General features: G+C 40.9%; 1 protein-coding gene across 1 annotated transcript; it reads left to right on the top strand.

The window, feature by feature from the left end:
- The first annotated feature begins 366 nt into the window (after nucleotides 1-366).
- LOC307035864 (cAMP-dependent protein kinase catalytic subunit alpha) lies at nucleotides 367-22652 on the top strand. Its single transcript, XM_079675684.1, has 11 exons — nucleotides 367-1331; nucleotides 2769-2830; nucleotides 3626-3754; nucleotides 5503-5601; nucleotides 7464-7546; nucleotides 8461-8587; nucleotides 16936-17031; nucleotides 17534-17656; nucleotides 19086-19145; nucleotides 19250-19354; nucleotides 19439-22652. Exons 1-11 carry the CDS (start codon nucleotides 1286-1288, stop codon nucleotides 19562-19564), a joined length of 1056 nt encoding a protein of 351 aa, XP_079531810.1. The 5' UTR covers nucleotides 367-1285; the 3' UTR covers nucleotides 19565-22652.
- The last annotated feature ends 40 nt before the right edge of the window (nucleotides 22653-22692 follow it).

Here is a 22692-nt window from a genome sequence, read left to right as displayed (position 1 = left end):
ACACCGGAAGGTGCGGATGACACGAGATGCTGTTTGAAGAGTCTGACTGTAACCGTCGACGGTCCACACAGACTGAGAGTGAGGCTCTGCGTGTTTTCAGCCAACACTGATTGTAAAATTGGTTTATTCCTGTGATTCACTTCCTACCAGATAAACTCTACCCTCCATGCAAGACCGTCTGCGATCTGTTCAGAAGTCCTGCCAGCCGCGCGGCGCGTGCGTTAAATTCTGACCAACATTTCTATAAATAGCTCGCAGTTGACGTCACTCAGCCAAACGTGTATCAGTCGCTCGGCGGCGGGGAGAGGGGGTGTATGAGAGCTCGGGGAGGGAAGTTTTTTTTTGGACGAGTGTGGGGGGGGGGGGCATTCCTGTCAACCACTGAATACAGCCAATAGATATCCACGCATTCACCGAGATTCCCACGGTTCGACCACGCCAAGCCAATGGAGGAGAGCAACCGGAGTAAGTGGGCGCGTACGTCGTCGGGAGGAAAATAATCACTGACGTTCCCGTCGCTTGCTATGGCGGCGGTACGCTACCGTTAATGATGGATTGCAAAGGACCAATTACAACGCTCCATGGGACAGCGCTGTAGAAAGGTAGCCAATCAGTTGCCTAGCTCTAGCTGTCATTCAACCCCGATTCTGGCGGGTAGGCGGGACGTTCGCTCGGCTGTAGTTCCGTCATCTCGCTCGTCTCCGAGGCTACAGGGGGCCAATGTTGATTAGGGCGAATTCCCGTCGTTGTCGGAGCCCGCCGAGGAACCATTTTTAAAAGCTGGGTTCGGTAACGAAAGGTGGAAGGCTTTTGGTTGATAATATTGCATCCCCGCCGTCGGCATAGCTTTTTTTCTGGGCTGGGGGAGAGGTGGCGAGCCGGGGGGCCTCGCTCGGAGGGGGCTGCAAGGAGGGACAGGAGAAGACTGGATCCTCCGTGTTCAGGCCAACTGCGCCGAGGTCGGCCTGGCAGTCCAGTGAAGCCCCAGCGACCGAGACACCAAAGTGATAGTTCCCCGTGGATTTAAACTCGATTCCGGTCGCCGGTGGAGGGATGACCGTGGAGTGAGTGAGTCCGCTGCACCGTCTCTCCGTGGCACCGCATCTCCGTGGCACCGCATCAGCAGCTGTCAGCCTATTAAGGAGCAAAACCTCGGAGTGAACGCTTTCTTACTATAACAGCTGGATTTAAGGAGCACCATTCAGACCTAATCGAGCTTTGACCGGCTTGCCAAGGCTGTAGGGCGGCCAAAAAGCCACGGATTGCCGGTTGACAAGTTGTCATCATGGGCAACGCGCCCACGGCCAGGAAGGGAAGCGAGATGGAAAGCGGTGGGTAAAATACACACTACTCCTGAGCAAACACCTGCTCTGTAACAGCCTCATGAAATGATCAGAGACGATGTTATACAGCAGGCTATGTTAGCTTTACATAACAATCCATACACTGTCAATTAGAGGCCTAGATGCTTGCTTTCCCATTCATTAAGATCCATTCGTACGTCCATGACAAGTCCTCGCTGCTGTATCAGCCTGTGCCCTGCACATTTACATCGAGTATCATGTATGTAGATGGAAGGGAATCTCTCTTCAAATGAGGCTCAGGCTTACTGTTCAGGTTTTTAATTTAAATGTTTGTGCTAAGGTAGGACTAAGCAGGATTTTGATCTGTTTCCATAGCCAAATATATCTGTAAGCTGAAAAACAGCATCTTGGAATATTCAATGTGCTGAAATATTGGCAATATCATAACACTCTGACTGTCAGATATTTCCCAAACACTAGGCCTGTTTCTCCACACATTTGGAAAGAGATGCTGCTTTAACTGTGTGTGGGTGAGCTGAATATATTCTCTGAGAATCCAAAAAGAGTTTGTGTCTGATGTACTGTGAATCCAAGGAAATATGACTGGTATTTATTTAGTTTTTACCACGGTTTTTACAATGACACATCAACTAAAGCCACTATTATTTAAATGTCTGTCAGCAGTGATGCATAATAAATGCAGATGTGTGTGTATCTCATACTCAAGCCAGTCTGAGTACTGGCTAGCAACCTAATAGCATGCTACAACCGTGCATCACTATTAAAACGGTGTCCTTTCAACCAGATATGTTTTTCAACAAACAACTTACATTGATGATGAAGAGAGTCCTTGAAATTTGATTTAAAAAGTGTTTTCTGTGGCATTACTATAGTTCACTTATCCCTACCATATCCACGCAGCTGGTTATAACCCTTGATCTGTTTTCAGGAAATGTTTGATTCAAATTTGTGTGAATCATAATTTTGTTTTCTTTCTCACTTAAGTAGCATGCTTGTCCTGTGATATAGTATTACACTTTCAAATAGCTGGATACTCACAAGAGATTGATGAAGCAGCAAAGACACAGATTGTCTTTTCTTTAACAGCTTTCTATGCAACTCAAATATTCTTTCCTTACTGCCTGTAAAAGGCCCTTGTCTTTTACATCCCTAGACTATAGAGATCTTTGAAGTTCTACAACAGTTTTACTATGACAAGTAACAACACAAAAACACAAAGTTTAGTCTTAAACGATATAGCTCAGCTTTTTAAGTTTAGATTCATGTTTCAACCTGTTAGGCACCTGTTGCACGCCATCCTATCAATTGTTCCTCTTTTGGTGTTAGCTGGGCTATAGAAAGCACACCTGCTCTTTACAACTTATTATCATTTAACACCAGATGTATCCTATTTATTTTCTGGTTTGTCAACTCTTTTCACACACCAACATCTTTCCTTTACAGTCAAGGAGTTCCTTGTTAAAGCCAAAGAGGACTTTCTAAAGAAGTGGGAGATCCCTGCACAGGTTAGTGTTCATCTCAATAACAGGAATGTGACTTGTATTATCTCCCTCTACGATTCCTTCTTTTCAATTTAAAATCGTGAATACCACTTTTAATGTACATTTCTATATACTTGTAAAACATGTTGGGTGATGTTTCATCATTTATTGATTTAGATCAAAACCATATTGCCCTATTTCCTCTAAAATTGATTTTGTGTTTTTTGTTATATATGATGAGTTATGACACATGTGATGGATAGCATTGCATTGAACAATATATGGCTTGTTTTACATGCATTTTTTACAATCCTTTTCATCTGCAGGCATTTTAGAAATCCTTGTTAAGATTGTGGTTTTAATTTCAACTGTATCCTTAAACCCTAGGAATATTATACAAGCCATGGATGTTCTGTGGGCTGCTATGCAACAAAGATTTAAGACATATTTTACAGACACTATGATAATATTTCATAACCTTTTTCTCTTAACCAGGTAGTTATGAAAAAAAACACATTCACATGTGACAGCGTGACTTCTTTGCAAACTTTATGTTGATGATCTCAATCAGGACTTATACGAAATATCCAGTATGCATTTTGATGCTTTACATACTTTAATAGTCCATATATACCATGCTTGATACACATGATTTACTCTGTGATTATACTTGGTCATTGCTAACCTGTACAAAAACATACATAAAGTATGTTAGAAGTTAAATGTGAGCCTTGGACACATTAGCAAATGAAACTTTCCACGCCACAACACTCACCCTCCAGTTTCACAAGGATCCACTAACCCTTAATGTTTGTTCAGAACACGGCTGGCCTGGAGCAGTTTGAGAGGTTGAAAACCCTCGGCACGGGCTCATTTGGCCGTGTGATGCTGGTGAAGCACAAAGAAACGGAACAGCATTATGCCATGAAGATCCTCAACAAGCAGAAGGTCAGTCGGGATGGAGAGTGTTAACTGGCATTTAGGGACACTTGCACTATGTTCATAGAAAATAAGGAAATTACAATTGATGTGGAAATGAACCTGCCTTGAAATATTCGTGGATATCAAATCCTGGCAATATGCCAGTGCAAAGATGCAGAGACTCTCATACAGGTGCAAGCCTTTATTCCTTTGTTTCCCTTTGAACCTCTTTGAACCCGCTTGTGATGAAGCAGGCATCGGCTGGAGTGGCTGAGCCGTGGTTGTCTTTATGCAAATCACATCAAGTAGAGCCATTCTGATTCCCAATTTAGAATTAAAGTGTGCCTGTGCCGATCCCCTTTAATTATCTAATATTTATAGATGGGCTTAATATGTTTGTAGATAACATATGCGAATTACCAAGTGGCTTAGGTTCTTTTACCACATTGATACAGTCAAAATACATGCAGGTTAACAGAATAGGTCACCAAATAGTGAAAGCAAATGTTGTTTTTCTATACATGTGCTGGAAACATGGCTAACTGTCTGACCAAATGCATGCTGGGCCAGACTCCTAGCAGGTATAGAAATAAAGAAATCTTATATATATTTAGGTTTCTGTATAGTCTCATTTAGAGTTCCTTATATTATATAACAAACGGTATGCATTTCTTTGTTTTACTTCCTGTCTCTGCATCTGGAGAGAGACAGCCCTCCTTTAAAGGATACAAGCAGCTGATGTAATTGGCCAATTTGATGCCACCTGCTTAGAATATATTCCTCCTGTATGTTCATCCTATTCAGGCCTGTATTTCAAAGTGTCGTTTTTTTACTTTAATTAGTGTATACTTTTAGTAGTGTGTCTGATTACTAAAAGAGCAGGCACCCTCCTCTGCCTCAGTAACAAAATGGTATTGATCTTACCATTGTGTTAATCCCCCCATGACCTTTATCTTGGTTTACTTTGAAAGTGAAAAGTGGAAATACTTGTAGGAAAAGTACATTTTCATTGTCCTACTATCCAAATTAACCTCATTTAAAAATAATTGGATGTGTGTATGTGTCGCTTGACCAACAAAAGATGAAAGAAAATGGTTTGTGCAGCAAATAATAAAGATATACTTTTTGAATATGTTTTGAAGACATTGCACATCAAAAGAGTAGAAAATACATTCAATAGAAACATCCCAAAATAGAAAACAGAACTAAAAAGTCGACTGTGAAAGATAAACATCTGTAGACTGCCTGACAAATAAACTCTATGAAGGGCCAAACACAGCTAACACAATTTAAAAGTAGGATATTATTTACATTAAGTGTGCAATGTTGACCTATTCACAATGTAATAGTGCCAGCCAGGTGAAATAACCTGATCAAAAGCAAACACAAATGGAAAAATAGATAGACAGCTGTTGGCCATGAGTGCCATAAACTAAAGGCATTGAGGTAAATAAAGCATGTGGAGCCTAAAAGCTGCAGACTGTACGGAGTAGAAATTATGATGTGGGGGGAAACATGATAATCTTAATCACTTTTTTAAATTATTTTTGAACTATTGCCTTTTGTCCTTAGTTGCCTTTTACTTTCTAAGCTATAGCTATTTAATGTGTTATCGAACGAAGTACACATGCATAGCTCAGTGTTTTAGATGGGAGCATAGTTTATTTGTTCTATCCATAGGTATCAGTACAGTGGCTGTTGTTTATTGTTGTTAAAACTCATTTCTTGTTACAATCTAAACTCTCCTTTTTCCATCCCTATTTTTTGCCTTTCAGGTGGTGAAGCTCAAACAAATAGAGCACACTCTGAATGAGAAGAGGATCCTTCAGGCTGTCAGCTTCCCTTTTCTGGTGCGACTAGAGTACTCATTCAAGGTAAGTCTTAGATAATGTGTGTGTGTGTGTACGAGCCTGTATGTGTCTTTTACTTATATCCCATTCTCTATAAGGGGAGACCCATTTTAAAGACTCTCGCCCTGACTGCTGAAGACTATTTGTCTATATACTACATGTTAGCATTTCCTTTTATCTGTAGTGGCATCCAAACTTTCCAAGAAACCACTATAGAGCCGTGTGGATGACAAGCAATCCAAAATAATCATCAGCCACCGGTCTAAAGTCAAATACTGAATAAACTAACAATTCTCGACTTGAAATAGCTCTCAAAATAACAAAACTTCAGTTATATTTCAGGCAGTATACTTTCCGCTGCCCAACTCATTGTGTATCATGTAATCTCCACACTGAAATAAACGTTGTAAATGTAGTTGCCTGGAAGACCAAAGGCAAAGTAAACATAACTCATTTTCCATTCAAAATGTAACACAACCATTTATTCAGACACATCTTTAAAACACCATGTTTAACAGGCTGTTAATATAATCATTCTTTCACCCTAAATGAATGTATTAAGTATTCATCTAAATATTAGCTTTGAGTTCATTATGGCTTTAACGTTACGTTTTATCTTTTGAACAATGTTTTTTCAAATAAGGCTCTTAACACTACATGTGAAGTTAAAACCTTAAAACTTCTTTACTCAATAAAGCATATCATATCAAAAATATCTAAGGTCACTCAACATTTAGTTTGCTTCACAGCTTTTAACACTATGTTGGGGGGTTTGGGTTATTGTCCCCAGATAAAGAATGCAGTTATTTTGTAGGGTATAATCTGTCTGTTTAAAGCTCAATCAAGATCTAAGTTGATTGTTGAAGAAAAGAAAATATACTCAAGTGGGGAGTTGGACTATATAAACACCTTATTGAGGTTAAGCTGATCAGATTGATCTTGGAGGACCGGGATAGAATATGAAGAATAAAACCCTCCTTGACAATCTACAGCTAGTATCTCTCTGCTCTACACAACAGGCTGGGCATAACTTCCGTGTGTGTGTGTGTGTGTGTGTGTGTGTGTGTGTGTGTGTGTGTGTGTGTGTGTGTGTGTGTGTGTGTGTGTGTGTGTGTGTGTGTGTGTGTGTGTGTGTGTGTGTGTGTGTGTGTGTGTGTGTGTGTGTGTGTGTGTGTGTGTGTGTGTGTGTGTGTGTGTGTGTGTGTGTGTGTGTGTGTGTGTGTGTGTGTGTGTGTGTGTGTGTGTGTGTGTGTGTGTGTGTGTGTGTGTGTGTGTGTGTGTGTGTGTGTGTGTGTGTGTGTGTGTGTGTGTGTGTGTGTGTGTGTGTGTGTGTGTGTGTGTGTGTGTGTGTGTGTGTGTGTGTGTGTGTCATTTCCATGTAAGGCGCTTTGTGTTGCTTTTTATTAATGTGCTTTAGTAATAGAGCTTGAAAAATACATTTTGACTACCTGACACTGTTTGATTTTAATTATATGGATACATCATTTGATCAACATAGTCCAGCGATTCAATGAAATAGCTTGTTAGCTAATTTGCTAATTGCACAGGTATACAGAGGTACATAGGAATAAATAAACTTGCATTTGACTAGCCTACAATCACTGAGCTATTCAGAATCAAGAAATAAAGAACCTATGAATTTCAAATAGGGTTTTGGAAATATAACACATCTTAATGAATGTATAAGATACAGAGTGACTGACACCTTATCGCTTTTTATGGTTTTTAACAAAAAAGATCAGTGGATTTATTTATATTGACCCCCAAAAACAGTGTTTCCATGTTGTCCTGTTGCCCATCCTGTGCGTGCATGTGTGTGTCTGTTCGAATGTGTGTGTGTGTATAAGTTAATGTCACTAACAGGTCCTCTGTCTTCCCCTCCCCAGGACAACACTAACCTCTACATGGTGATGGAGTATGTTCCAGGTGGAGAGATGTTCTCCCATCTACGAAGAATTGGCAGATTTAGGTGAGTGTCGAAGGAGTTTGCAGCCGGAAGCATTTTGTGGGCACTCCCACTCCGTCCCTTAACCCTAAGACCACCGCCATTCTTGTTCACAGCCTGGTCACTTCTTGCATCGACTACTGCAACTCCCTTCTCTTTGGTCTCCCTCTCAAATCCATCCACAGACTTCAACTGGTTCAGAACTCTGCCACCCGCATCATCACCAGAACCCCCTCCATTAACCACATCACTCCTGTTCTTCAGCAACTTCACTGGCTCCCCGTCAAATCCCGTATCGTTTTTAAGATTCTAATCCTCGCCTTTAAGGCCATCCATAACCTCACTCCTCTGTACCTCTCCGACCTCCTGCACATCAACACACCCATCCGTACACTCAGATCTTCTGCTTCCCTCAGCCTCACTGCACCCCCCTTCCGTTTAACCACAGTGGGGTCTAGAGCCTTCAGCCGCTCTGCACCCCGCCTCTGGAACTCCCTCCCACCTGACATCCGCAACACTCACTCTCTCCCCATTTTAAAATCATGCCTCAAAACATATCTCTTCACACTCGCATATCCACCCTGATCATTATCCATCACACATCCTACGTTTTTATTTATTTGGTTATTTGATTGATTTATATACCGTCTTGTTTATGTTTCTTATGCTGGTGTTATGTATTGTGTATCTTGTTTTTTATGTGTTTGTACGGCGACCTTGAGAGCCTTGAAAAGCGCCTATATAAAATAAGTGAATTATTATTATTATTATTATCTCATTGAGCTGTGTTCTCCTGTTTTTATTCTCTTGTAGTCTATATTATTCTATATGTTACAGCTTTGTTCTCTCATGTCTGTTTTAGCCCTACTCGGTTATATTTTTTAATATCTTCCCCTCTTTTTTGTTCTCCACTTAACTGCCACTCTCCCTGTGTGCAGTGAGCCACACGCTCGTTTCTACGCTGCTCAGATCGTCCTAACCTTTGAGTATCTGCACGCTTTGGACCTGATCTACAGAGACCTGAAGCCTGAAAACCTGCTCATAGACCAGCAGGGATACATACAGGTAAATCATCCTGGTTAAATAAAGGTGAAATAAAACAAGACCTGATCGTCTGATATAAAAGAGGATCATAGGTTTCCTACTCGGATGGCTGTTGTTTATATGTATTCATATGATTTTTCAGTCATTATACAGCATTGGGAGTTCAAAAGTGGTGATGAGGATGCTAGCCTTGTGGTGTCCCAGTGGCCGTTAAGATTTCCGTGTTTTTTTTGCAGTGTGCAAACGTTAACGCTGATGGAGATGAATTCATATTTATTAGATCTGCAACTGAAATTATTTTCATTACCAATGTATCCGTACATTATTTCCTCAACTGACTGATGCTCTTTAAATGATCTAAAAAGTGTGAATTCTTAGATTTGTGTTGATTACACATTTTGTATTGTGTGACCGAAACCAAGACGAAAAAAACAGTCAATAGATTATCAAACTAATGGATTACTCTAGTATTTGAGCGCTGAATTTCAATTTGTTCATCAAATTGAGCAGGGAAGTAAACAGGTAAAGCTTTACACTTTCGCTAATGTATACAGACTTAAAATGTAACTGTAAAGGCAACCGAACAACAAATATTTGCCAGTGAGGGATATGGTGCGAAGCTTTTCCAGACGCGTGGTGTTGACAGCAAATCAGGTCTTCTCTTTGAGTGCATTTAAGATGTTTATTTGGATTGCAGGATGATGACAGCAAAACAAGAGCCGGGTGTTTAACTAAACAACTAACTGTGATAAAGAAATAAACCGAAATTAACTCAAAATAAGCGAAAACACGCACGGTTGAAAAACTGTATGGCTTCCCTCTGGTGATTCCCAATCCCTAATGCTGTGCACCTGTGTCCTCCCCAAATAGTAGGCTGTACCCTGAAATTGGCTGAGTCCCCGCCTATGCCCAGGTCAATTCAGTAGTATCACAGCACCTTCATATACCAATATTAAAATACATCAAATTGGCTGCAACACTACGGCTCCTAATTGTTACTGTATAATAACATAACAATTCAACAACATAAAAAACATTGCAGCCAAATAGAATAGTCCATATCAGTATTCTCAATCCATAATGTTCATTGTTCATGTAGATAATCCAATAGGGTTGGTAACCCCAATAATAGAAGTTGGGTTTCAGTCTTTATTCAGCTTCCAATAGAAGACAGATCTTCGTGATTGGTCGCTCCAGGATGTTGTACTTCGTCCGGACTTTAACCGACCGCACAAGTCCTTGTCTGTCGGGAAAGGTCTGCAGTACCTTGCCCAACAGCCAGGATCCGTGAGGGGCATTAGAGTCCGCTACAATGACAATGTCTCCTGTGACAAAGTTCCTCTTGTCCTTTGGCCACCGTTGTCTCTCTTGCAACAGTGGTACATACTCCTGAATCCATCTGTGCCAAAAGAGATTGGCAAGGAATTGAACTTGCCTCCATCGTCGTTTGGAGTAGGAGTCATTTTTGTCAAAAAGCCCGGGTGGTAGAGAAGGTTTGCCTTTTAACAAGAGAATGTGATTTGGAATCAGGGGTTCGAGATCATTTGGATCCTCTGAGGTTTTTGTAATGGGACGGTCATTCAATATGGCTTCCACTTCGCACAGGAGTGTTTGTAGTCCTTCATCATCCAAATGTTGCTGATGAAGAATAGAGTTCAGCACTTTCCTGACCATGCGAATGACTCTTTCCCATACTCCTCCATGATGGGATGCGGCTGGAGTGTTAAAACTCCATTTCACTCCAGAATGAAGCAGTGAGTTTTGAATTTTCTGATGGTTCAAATGAGATAGAGCTTCTCTCAGCTCACGTTCTGCTCCAACAAAGTTGTTTCCGTTGTCTGATTTGATGTGTGATACTTGGCCTCGCCTGGAAATGAATCTGCGTATTGCATTGATGCAAGAACTGGTGTCCAATAAATAGGCCATTTCCAGAAGGACTGCCCGACTAGCCATGCAGGTGAAGATAACTCCATAGCGTTGGATGAGGCTGCGGCCTCTCTTCACTTCAAACGACCCAAAATAGTCAATGCCCACATTTGTGAATGGTGGAAGATCAGATTGCAGTCTTTCTTTTGGCAAATCTGCCATCTTTTGTTCACCCAGCTTTCCCCTATATCGTCTGCAGACAACACAGGAAGAGAGGATCTTTCAAGCAGCAGCATTTGCTCTGGTGATCCAGTATTGTCGACGAAGTCTGGAAAGTAGGTGATTTCTTCCACAGTGTCCTAACTGTTCATGAATGTGGCGTAAGATTAGAGTGGCGATGTGTTGGTCCTTAGCAAGAATGACTGGATGTTTTGTGTCTTCAGGCATTGCTCCTTTGCTAAGCCTACCTCCCACTCTCAAGATTCCTTGTTTCAGCACCGGATGAAGTTGCTTTTCTTCACTGCAGATGTTCCCTTTTTCAAAGCAGTGATTTCATCACTAAACTTGTCCATTTGGCAGTACTGAATGATGATACTTTCTGCCGCGTCAATATCTTCAGGAAATAAGACGTGACCACCCATTGTGGCTCTGAATCTTTTCATGTCCTCTTCCTCTTTGTTCTTTTGTTGAGTTGGGTCAAGTCCACTGCTGGACAGAGAAGCTTGTATTTCTTTTTCTTTTTTGACTCAACAACTGCAACGTCTTTCTCAGCTGGAGAAACCACGCAACTGAGATCTTAAGCCTTTTCCACGAGGAGAAGTGGGTTATCAGTTGATTTACTGCATTCTGTGGGTCTTCATCAGAGATGTTATTTGTTGCATTTGGTGCATCGTTAATGATGACAGTATTAACTGAAACTTCTCCTCTAACCTCTGGGTCATCACTGCTGATGGAAGTTGAATTCAAGATGTTAAGAGGCCATTCCTCTTCACTCTTGGAAAGAAACTCTGGGCCATGGATCCATCTGCTGCAAGTGAGAAGGTGTTCAACTTTCACCCCACGAGAGGCCTCATCAGCTGGGTTCCGTTTTGTGTCAACGTACCTCCATTGTGAGATGTCTGTGGCCCCTATTGGCAACAAAGGTGTGAAAGCGCTTTGTTTCGTTCCTGATGTACTTTAACACTGTTGTGCTGTCTGTCCAGAAGATTGAGTTTTCCAGCTTTAGTTGCAACTCTGCTTTCAGGAGTCTGTCAACTCTCGCTGCCAGCACAGCAGCTGTTAGTTCCATCCTTGGGATTGTCACATTCTTTACCTTTCCTTCTTTTCCTTTCACCTGATGCTCTGGCACACTCTCTGCATAGCCATTATTTATGATATCACCAAGAAAGTTGGTGTATTCCTCTTTGAATGTTGGATTTCTCTCCAATTCCTTTTTAGGCAGAGGACCCTTTGCTCAGCAAGATGGCGGTTGTTGGGCTTGACAACATTATCCTCTTCTCTAAAAGGCAACTTCAAGCAGTAATGTCCATTGTTGAGTTCAGCTGAAGTGTTGGCAATTTGCATGAACTTAAGATCTTCTATGGACATTTCTGGCTTGTCTTCTGCTGATTTCTCATTGAAGTCATGGTTGTACTGCTTCACCAGCAGTTCCTCTATGTGAGCAATGGATATGCGGTTGGCTGTGACTGTGGGGCAGCTACTCCCACTCTCATTGCCTCCTCTCAATGGTCCGTTGACAACCCATCCCAATAGGGTTCTAACAGCGTAAGGTCCTTTACCCCTGCTGTTTATCACTTCCCATGGCTCCATTACTTCTGGAGAGTTAGTTCCAATTAACAACTCCACATCAGCATCGATAGCAGGAATTTCCACAGAGTCCAAGTATGGCCAAGCATACAAGTCTTCCTGTTGTGGGATGTTATTACGAGTCACAGGCATCTTGCGTTGGGTGTACACATCAGGCAACTCAATATAGATGTTACCATTGAGTGCAGCTACCTCTAGTCCTGAGATGACGTGACTGTTGACAAAGCTTTCTTTATTCATTGTTTTCATCAGGAATTTAGTGTTCCTTCCTCTCACCTTTAGCTTCCTCATCAGTTGCTCAGAGCAGAAAGTAGATGAGCTGCCGGGATCTAGAAATGCATAGGTCTTTAGAACTGTGCTGCCTTTCTTTGCCTTGATCTTTACAGGCACAATTGACAAGATGCAATCTTGTGCTCCGGCTCCTATATGGCCACATGTCTTGGAAGTAGTGGCTTGACTCATCCATGTTGTTTCTTGCTGTGTGTCCTTTGATTTGATTTCTTTCCATTCCTTTGCATGGATATGGAGAATGCTAGGATGTTTCAGGTTACACAACTTACAAGAGAGCCGACTGTGACAATCTTTACTCATGTGTCCAACTGATAGACATCCAAAACAAGCACCTTTCTTTTTTAGGAAATCAATTTTATCCCGATGCTGCTTCTTTTCCATCTTGGGGCACACTTCCAATCTGTGGCCCTCTTCACACAGCAGACAAGGTCCCTCTGTTGACTTATCAGGTAAGTATTTCTCCTTTTGAGTTTCAGAGTTAACAGCTGCCACAGATGTAGCGAAACTGCTTCCTTTCTCCTTTATGCGTCCCTGTGACACTTTATTTCCAACTTTGAATTTTGAGAATGAGACAACTGTGTCTTGAATGTCTCCATACAGTGGGTCAGATGCAATAGACACTTGTCTCTCAATAAAATTGACCAAGTCACTGAAACCTGCTTGACGATGGCGTCTCTCCTGATGTTCAAAAGCAATGTTTCTCCATTTTTCCCTCAGTTTGTATGGTAACTTCATGATTATAGCACGTATGTTTGATGGCATATTCATTTCTGACATGTAGCTTATGTCCTCCATAGCGTTACAGCAGACGCGTAGGAATAGTGAAAATCCTTGTAAGGCTTTGATGTCCTCTGACTTCAGTGGTGTCCATCCAAGTGCTTTTTCCATATATGCAGTGGCTATTTTTTGCTCATTTCCAAAGCGTTCTTCTAAAAGCATTCTTGCTCTTTGATACCCCCTGTCAGATGGCATGTGTTGTCAGCTCTTGACCAGCTCTCTAGGTTGCCCTCGAGTGTACTGCTCCAGGTAGTATAAACAGTCTACACTGCTAGCAGCTTTTCCTTCCACTCCATTTTCAAAAGCTCTGACAAATAAGTTGTACTCAAGAGGGTTTCCATCAAACACTGGTATGTCCCTTGGGGGTAATGATAATGAAGACTGCTGTTGCACTAGTAATGCTGTGATGTCGTTTTGCTTTTGCATGATGGTGAAAATATTGCCTTGGTCCGGTTCCTCACTGTTTTGGTTTGATTGCTGTGATGGCTGTGCAGTTGAATATGACTGACAAGATCTTTGAGGCACTCTGCCTTGGTCCTCATCGACTTGGATACATTGCTGTTGTGTATATGCACTGGGATATGACTGCAAAGACCTTTGAGGCATGCTTGGGATGTGATTTGAAGCATACGTTTTTGATCTGGTTCCTTGTGAAATGGTTTCTTTGCGCCGTGCCCCTTTTCCACTTGGCATTGTAGCTGCAGTATTGAACTGGTTGTATGGATCCTGTAACTGCTGAGACTGTAATGGCATTGCAGCTTTAGCAGCTCCTGTTGGTGGATTGTACTGGTTGTATGGATTTTGATGTGATTGAGTGGGTTTTGTAGTTTTACTGCCTCCTGTTGGTGGATGATTGACAGTACAACTTGAAGTTTGTGGAACAAATGGCACAGCGGAGGATTTGAGAGCAGACTTGTGTTTTGACACATATGAATTTGTTCCATTTGTGACTCCTATGTCAGACCCTCTGTTTATGAGTACTGTGACTTTTGCTGTCTGCGCAGCAATCTGACTTTGCACTTCAAGCAATTCCCTTTTCTTCCTAATTTGAGCCTCTTGAGCTTCCAGCTCATTATTTTCCTTGAGAGCAGCCTCCAAAGCCAGGAGTGCAGCCCTTTCAGCCTCTGCCTTGATACGTGCAGAGGCTGCATGATTTGCATGTCAGAAACATTTCCATTTGAAATCATCATTTGTTCCAATTCCTTTGCCATTTTACACAATTGCTTTATCCCAGAATTCCTGTCCTTTTGCATAGATAATATCTTTGCTTCCGCTGCTTTATATGTGAGTTTAGCTGTCCTTTTACTAAGCCCATCCTCCTTTTCAGTTTGATTGACAGCAGCGTTTATTTCTGCGTTCATTTCCTGATTTTCCTCGTTACTCATGGCCATTATTTAGCAATCCACGGAGGCTTTGTTTAGAATTACTTTATTGGATTTGCCTGTATCCCGTTGCGTGAAGTCCACTCTCCTCCGCAACCTTTTATTAATTCATAAATACTCCTACCGTGATTTTGATGTTTGGTCCGTCCCCGTTCCTCTTGCGGGTGCGTAACATGGATTTAAGTCGGGAAAAGTCCATGAATACAGCGCTGTCCTCCTATGTCCATCCGTCTTTGGAAGCAAGTTTTTCAACAAATGTAAAGGCAACCGAACAACAAATATTTGCCAGTGAGGGATATGGTGTGAAGCTTTTCCAGATGCGTGGCGTTGACAGCAAATCAGGTCTTCTCTTTGAGTGCATTTAAGATGTTTATTTGGGTTGCAGGCTGATGACAGCAAAACAAGAGCTGGGTGTTTAACTGATAACTAAACAACTAACTGTGAAAAAGAAATAAACCGAAATTAACTCAAAATAAGCGAAAACACGCACGGTGGAAAAACTGTGTGGCTTCCCTCTGGTGATTCCCAATCCCTAATGCTGTGCACCTGTGTCCTCCCCAAATAGTAGGCTGTACCCTGAAATTGGCTGAGTCCCCGCCTATGCCCAGGTCAATTCAGTAGTATCACAGCACCTTCATATACAAATATTAAAATACATCAAATTGGCTGCAACAGTAACCATGAAAACAATTCTGAAAACGTCTGGTTTATGTAGCAGCATAAAGACTTCTAAACTCTTGGGATAATGCCATTGTTTTCACTCCAATAGCAATTCTAGAATGAATTCGCCTTCAAAAAACTGCAATCGGTTTGGTCAGCTAAACATGTGACTGTATTAGACTGACTGTGCACTGATTTCATAATTGAATTCACAAAAAGACACACAATTTCTCATGTCACTTATCAGTGCAATTGCAGTGAATTTTACCAACAAAGATGGAGTTTAGCCAAAGTGGAGCTCACTTGAAAGACAAATATGTAGCAAATGTTGGTACAATTACTGCTATATTAATGATATACACTCAGATTGTTGCAATTTAATTTATTTAATAAATGGACCTTTATTTATACCCCAGGGGAAATTCAGGGTTACCTTGTTAAACATAAAATTGCAACTTACTTTGATACAAAAATAAACAACCTAAAGCTCCAAATGGAGGCAAATAGGAAACAATTACTAGTGTACAAATTTACATTTGACGATTTAGCCTAAAAGAGTGCTTCGATTGTAGTGGTATAACACCAGTGATGCTCTGTTGGAGATATTCATCTATCTCTGTGAATCGCTTTGTTGGGAAGAATCAGTTTAATGAAAGGAGAAAGATGGAGTTGACTGCAGCATTCCCCAAGAGATTTTATGGAGTTTGAAAAAAAATCTTAATTAGTTTCAGTTTTGAGTATTGAATAATTTACCATAGTTAGAGGAAATCTGTTGAAATGAATGTACATTTGGGGCCTGCTAATTTTAGGCAGTGAGTGACTTCGCCCCCGTTGAGAAGTCCGCTGTTTATTTAGTAAGGGGTAGATATGAAATGAAATGTTGGACAGGAATTATTGTTACTTTTGATATAGTGTGCTGCAACAAGAGTGTCTCCGTAGAACTGTTGTCATTCCAAACACTAACACTAGACACAGGTCAAAGTTGTGTGTATAGAACACGACATAGAGGAACACTGGTTGCATGAAAAAAGACCAACCTGGAGTTTTTGATTTGTTGACTGTCATTGTAATTCGAAGTGTAACAGTCCGTACATAGAGAGATGCAAGGACAACGCTTTACGTGAAAGTGGGTTTCGCGGTGTCTTTCCATACACCTTGTTGCATGCAGCTCTGCAGTCCATTGCCTGAACATAACACACATTATTTGAAAAACAGAACATTTAAGTCTGCATTTGTGCATGTTTGTTTAGATTGAATGCATATAGTACCATTTTACCAAAGTTCAAACATTTAAAAAATATATAATGTGTCAATTATTAAATTTATGAAACATAATCCCTGAAAAAGAAACCCTGGAGCTATAAAAATTAATTGTGAAGTAATAGTTTTATCCTTTTTTTCATCTATTGGTTTGTCCTGTATTTTAAAGTGTACACCAAAGAAAGTTGGTGTTGTAGTGCAGATTCTGCTGCCCTCTAGTGGTAAATAGTCAAATAACAACTGGTGAAAAAATCCATTGCTCTACTCCCTCCCTCTCTTTCCATCTGTCTCTCCTTCCTAAAACTCTTAATATTTTCCCTCTCTTAGGTGACAGATTTTGGCTTTGCCAAACGTGTAAAGGGCCGGACCTGGACACTGTGTGGCACCCCAGAATATCTGGCCCCAGAGATCATTCTCAGCAAGGTGAGCCAACCATGCCATTTGATATCGTGGTAGCTGTCACCTGTGTCTCCCTGAAAACAAGATACTCTACATTTAAACAAACAATGATACCAACGTTTTTTTACTGGATAGTTGTACATCTGAGTCGTCAGATATGAAACACATGGTTACAGTTATATTGATTCAAAACGTATAGAAACATGTAGGGATGTTGATGATCATCTATAGATGGCACACATCTTAAATGTTGTTTTGATGCAACACATCATGTCACCTTTATTCATTGCTCTCAGTAAGATGCTTACATAGCTATTCTTCAATATAATAACCACAGAAATATTTGTAATGAATATAATACTGCCAACGACACTGTGTATGACAATGACACCTCTTACATCCAAGCAAAGTGACATTGGAGTATACGTTAATTTAACTTGAATACGCTAAATATATTTCCTTGATTCTCTCTCTATAATGAACTCTTTTTGTCTCCACTTCCCTCCTCCCTTGTTATATCCACCAGGGGTATAACAAGGCAGTAGACTGGTGGGCGCTGGGGGTACTGGTTTATGAGATGGCAGCAGGGTACCCGCCTTTCTTTGCTGACCAGCCCATTCAGATCTACGAAAAGATCGTATCAGGGAAGGTGAGTCTGACTCTCATTGCCATTCTGTGCTACAGTCACTATCAGGGATGCACTGATTGTGAAATTCTGGACTGATGTACGGATGTTTGAAACAACCATTTGGCTGTTGTTGCTTTTATGTTGATATGTATCCCCCTTTTTTGCCAGGGAATCTAAGACATCTTCATTATTTAAATGTTTGATTTCCGTTCACATACTGAATACAGCTGCAGTCAGCCATCTTGATTCACTCCTGATAATATGCCTTTATTTATCAAGATACTTCCTATGCATGTCAGTGTCAAATGTAACACACAAACAAACACAAGGTGCCTTTGAGACTCTTGGTAAAGTTTGAGTTTCAGTTCAGCCATGTTGGATACCGCTTGTCACACAAAGCAGGACTTCTTGTTCTAATACCCAATACCGTGAACTTTATACGGTATGATATGAATTTTTCATAAACCGCAATACTGTTGAAAAAGTGGCGAAGGGCGCTCGAGCAGTGCGGTAGTGAAAGGAGTCCCCTGGGGACGCCGCTGAAATGCATGCTGGGATACAGCGGCAAGCGTAGTAGCAGTAGCATAACATGTGAAGCTGAATGTCAAGATGGAAAATGAGACTGGAGGTGGATATACACATGACAAGGAGAGGAGCTGTGTCTGTTGTTTGGAGGTTTTTTGGATTAAAATCTAACGTGCACCAAAGAAACATTTATTGCAAATGTTGTCAAATTAAAATTGTTGCCTGAGGAGGTAACACAAGTAATTAACTCAACCACCTCAACAGAAAGCACTTATTAGAGTACGAAGAATGTATGAGAATACGATCTGCTTCAAAAAGTGACGCTGGTGAAATGTCTTTCTGAAATGTTGCAGTTGTTTCATGCATTCTGACTCATGAGGGCCACCACTGATCAGGTGCTTTTTGTGGGGCCAAAACATATAAATGTAAATACATTTCCAATCATTGAAAAATAAATAAATACCGTGATACCGAGACAATTTGGGAAATACCGTGATATGAGTTTTTTTGTCATACCGGCTGGCCTGTGAGGAATGTAGAAATGCATCACTTCTTCAGGCCACTGCATGTAAGCAGGTTTGGACCCAGCGTTCTAAATCTCATATTTTGGCTTTTTACTTTAGTACGTACTGCAGCTGCACTTTCTAAGTTAGTACTGTTCCATGCAGTATGCAGACAGTATCTTGCACTTTAATCATTGTCGCTCTTGTTCATATATCCACTGCTCAGTAGTGTTTGGGTCAGAATTGCCAGAATTTATTATTTTACTTTTTTCTCTGCCTGAGGATTTTACCAGGGAAACAACCTTTATGGATAGGTGTTGATGAAGTAGACAGGACCAACAATTGTAGTTGAATAGATTTATTTCAAACTTGAACTAAAAACGCTCCTGCTACTTCCTTCTTCTTCTTGTCTTCTGTCTCAGGTGCGTTTCCCATCTCACTTCAGCTCTGACCTGAAGGACCTGCTGAGGAACCTGTTACAGGTGAGAGCACATATCTCACTCATTCTGGTGTTAGGCCACATTTACTTTGCTGTGTGTTGTGAATGTATTATAACGTGAGGAAAACCTATTGATTAAATCCCCAGGTGGATCTAACAAAACGTTACGGAAACCTCAAGAACGGGGTCAACGACATCAAGGGACACAAATGGTTTGCAACCACTGACTGGATTGCGATCTACCAGAAAAAGGTATGTGAGAGTTTACTTTGTATATACACGTTGACTTCCTTTCTGTGGAATTCTCTTTTCAAACGGGCCTTTCGTTGTCATCAGGTGGAAGCTCCCTTCGTCCCCAAGTTCAAAGGACCAGGCGACACCAGCAACTTTGACGACTACGAAGAGGAGGAGATCCGTGTCTCCTTTAATGAGAAATGTGCCAAGGAGTTTGCGGAGTTCTAGAGTTAGAAAGTGAGAGAGGAAGGGAGTAGGAAAGTCAAAGGTAAGCTGGTCAAGTGGGAGACGTAAGGAGGAAGTACTGTCTCCTGTCCAATCACAAGCACCAGCTACAAACAGAGGGGGGGAATGGGATAGAGAAGGGAAAAAGAGCAAGGAGACTGATAACCAGCAGTGTTGCCTTTTTTGTTGTATTTAATTTATTATTCTGTCTTATTTATGGATCCCTTTATAATGAAGGTGTGCTTCAGATTCATGGGTGTTGGGAAGCCCACTTATTTAGAGTTGCCTCTACACATTTTAACACAAGATCTTCCCGGCTCTTCTATTGTTTCATTCATCATTTAGTCACTTTTGGGCCACATCACAGAGAAAGTCGGTTCTACTCTCCTGCAGGTTACATGAATTACATGATGCGTGGTGCAATTCGAGGTCTCAGTCTGCACAAAGGTTTCTTGCATTTAAACTGAAAACCTTCTCGTTGTTTTGTTAGCAAGAGGAGCAATTAGAGGTGCATTCAATGAATCACTCTCATGCACTTTTTACAATGTTTTCTAGTCTTTTTTTTTCCTTTGTATACTTAAAACTCCACCGTTTCATATCATACACAGCATACGTCGAGTCAAAGTTGGCCAAAAGAAAAACTTAAAGTGGACGCATTGCATTCTCAAACAGGTTCCTGTCAGATACAAGTGACACTTTGGGGGGGGGGTCACTAAAGTTTACTCCATCTATACTTCTTATCATTGTAGGCATAGCCAGGTTTGTGAACTCCATGTGGCTCCAATGATATCATGTCAGGTTAACAAACATGGACATTTGGATGGTTATATCTCAGTTTAATGGCGTAGTGACGGAACATTATAACATAATGGTATCTCAGGTTTGAACATATCACTTAATAAGACATTTTATCAACAGAAAGCGTTAGGGTTAGCAGGTTAAGAAGACGTGTGAGACACTTGCTTATGATATAGATTTGGGAATATACTGTTCTGGTAAGCACTTAAAGGAACATAAGGGAATATTTAGACTTTTGGTTTGCGTTTTCCAAATGTTTCCTTCCAGAACATTTGGTTTTCAAACGTGACAAATCTGATTTCAAAGCACTCGCTGTTTCTGCTCAGAGCTCACCTACTAGTCAAGTTGATGCAGCATTTTGAATCAACCATTAGGCCCTCCCACGAATAGAGACCATCCGAGGCAGATTACCTTAAAACTGCGTCTGGTTGGTGCTCGATGTGTTTATGTTCATCTCCCCAGCCCTCTCCTCTTATCACTTGCTAAGTTGAGCCACACTCCACGCGACAGTCTTACATTTGACAGAGACTCTTTCCCATCTCTCTGTTTACATGCTTAATTTTTATTTTATTTTTCCATGCAAAGATGACTCAATTAAACAAGTTAGAAGAAGGTAGAGCACCTGGAGTTTAAGAGAGCTCAGACGATACAAAAAAACATCTCAGTGGACAGGATACAAGCGGCCTGTTTAAAGTGCAAAAAGCTCTTCAGGTGCTCAATGCCTCTTTAGCTCTTGAGCTACTATGGCAAATAACTGAAGCGATGCGACAAAATGGTGGTCTTACGGAGTTTATAAAAGAAGACGTAGTGACATTAGTGTCTGTTTCAAACATTAAAATGCCTTCTTCATAGCTGTGGTGTGCCACCAAAATGAATATGTTCCGTTTTGGTTCCAAGAGGTGCTCCAGTTCTTGTCTGATTGCTTTAAAAATCCAGATAAGTTTGATGCACACAAGTCCTTCCTGTCCAAATAAAAAGATTACACATTTACAAGTTAACATCAGTGTAAATTCAAGGTGGGCTAAATGAGATGATGTGAGGTCTATGTAGCCCACAGTTCATGGCCGGATTATCCAGCTAGTGGGGTCCGGGCCCCTATTAACCCATCCTCCCTCTCTCTGTACATTAGACAGTATCACTATGCCGGAATATGACATGACCCAGTTTTACTGTTCTGTAATTTGACTTAAACACTACTTTGTGAATATGCATCATGTAAGCACATCATTACCAGAATTAATGAAGGTCTTAAAGGGCAAGTGATTCAGCGTTGCACTTGAATAAAACTTGCAAAAGACTTGCAGCAGAGGCTTGGATTTATATAACTGTCACATCATACGGGATGGATGGTAGAGCGGGGAAAGATTCTAATGTCGACGTGCGACACAATTTGACAACTTTTATAGTCTATTTTCTTTGACAAGTAAAGAAGCAGTAACTATCTAAAGTCCTGTTCTAGTGTCAGATAAAGTTGTGCTTTAGTAATGTGTTTAATTAAGTTATATTACTACAAACCAACTCATACAGTTGACCTGGGGCTGTTGGGTGCTATGGACAGTTGCTTTCCTAGTTGGTAGCCTCAACAGTGTCCATTAAAAAAAGATTTGGATTATTTTCATAGAAATGAGTCACAGTACAAGGCGACCAACTTGTGACCAAAAGGGTTGATCCCCTCCCCCATACACCCACTACTTTTCATATTGTTCTTTTTGATTGAGATGTGAAACAGCTGAAAAACATTTCATTGATCAATCTTGAGTGAAAAATGATATTGGCAGATTAATGGTGGCAAAAGCTACAAAGTTGACACTCGGTTTCAGCCGGCTTATTGTTTATGAGTAATTTAACTTTTATTTTCCTTATTCTTATTATTATGACATTGTTGTAAACCAATTGTTGAGAATTCACACTCGCTGTATTACCTCCATGTCAAGTTTAATGTTGACTATATCATCATGGACAAAATGTTTGAAGTTCTAATATTATTCCGTGTCTCCTCGATGTCTTTTGCAGTGATACAACTTCCTCTTGATGCAGGCACAATGCTGGTACATACTGTCGCACTTTTTAGGGAAATGAGACCCCCATGTAAACCATGTTAACCCACTCCCCCCGCACACATACACACACACATACATACACACACATACATACACACACACACACACACACACACACACACACACTGCAAAGGGAAGCGTCTAAAGTCACGGGAACAGTGACATAAAAACACGAAGTGTAATATTTTGCAACATGAGTATCATTCCAATAAAGTTTTACTTGTAAAATTCTACTGAACGTGTGTGTGCTTCCTGGATGTTTGTATGATGGTG

Source organism: Notothenia rossii (genome assembly GCF_949606895.1).
Source record: "Notothenia rossii genome assembly, chromosome: 1".
Taxonomy (NCBI): Eukaryota; Metazoa; Chordata; class Actinopteri; order Perciformes; family Nototheniidae; genus Notothenia; species Notothenia rossii.
This window is presented reverse-complemented; position numbering and strand designations above follow the sequence as displayed.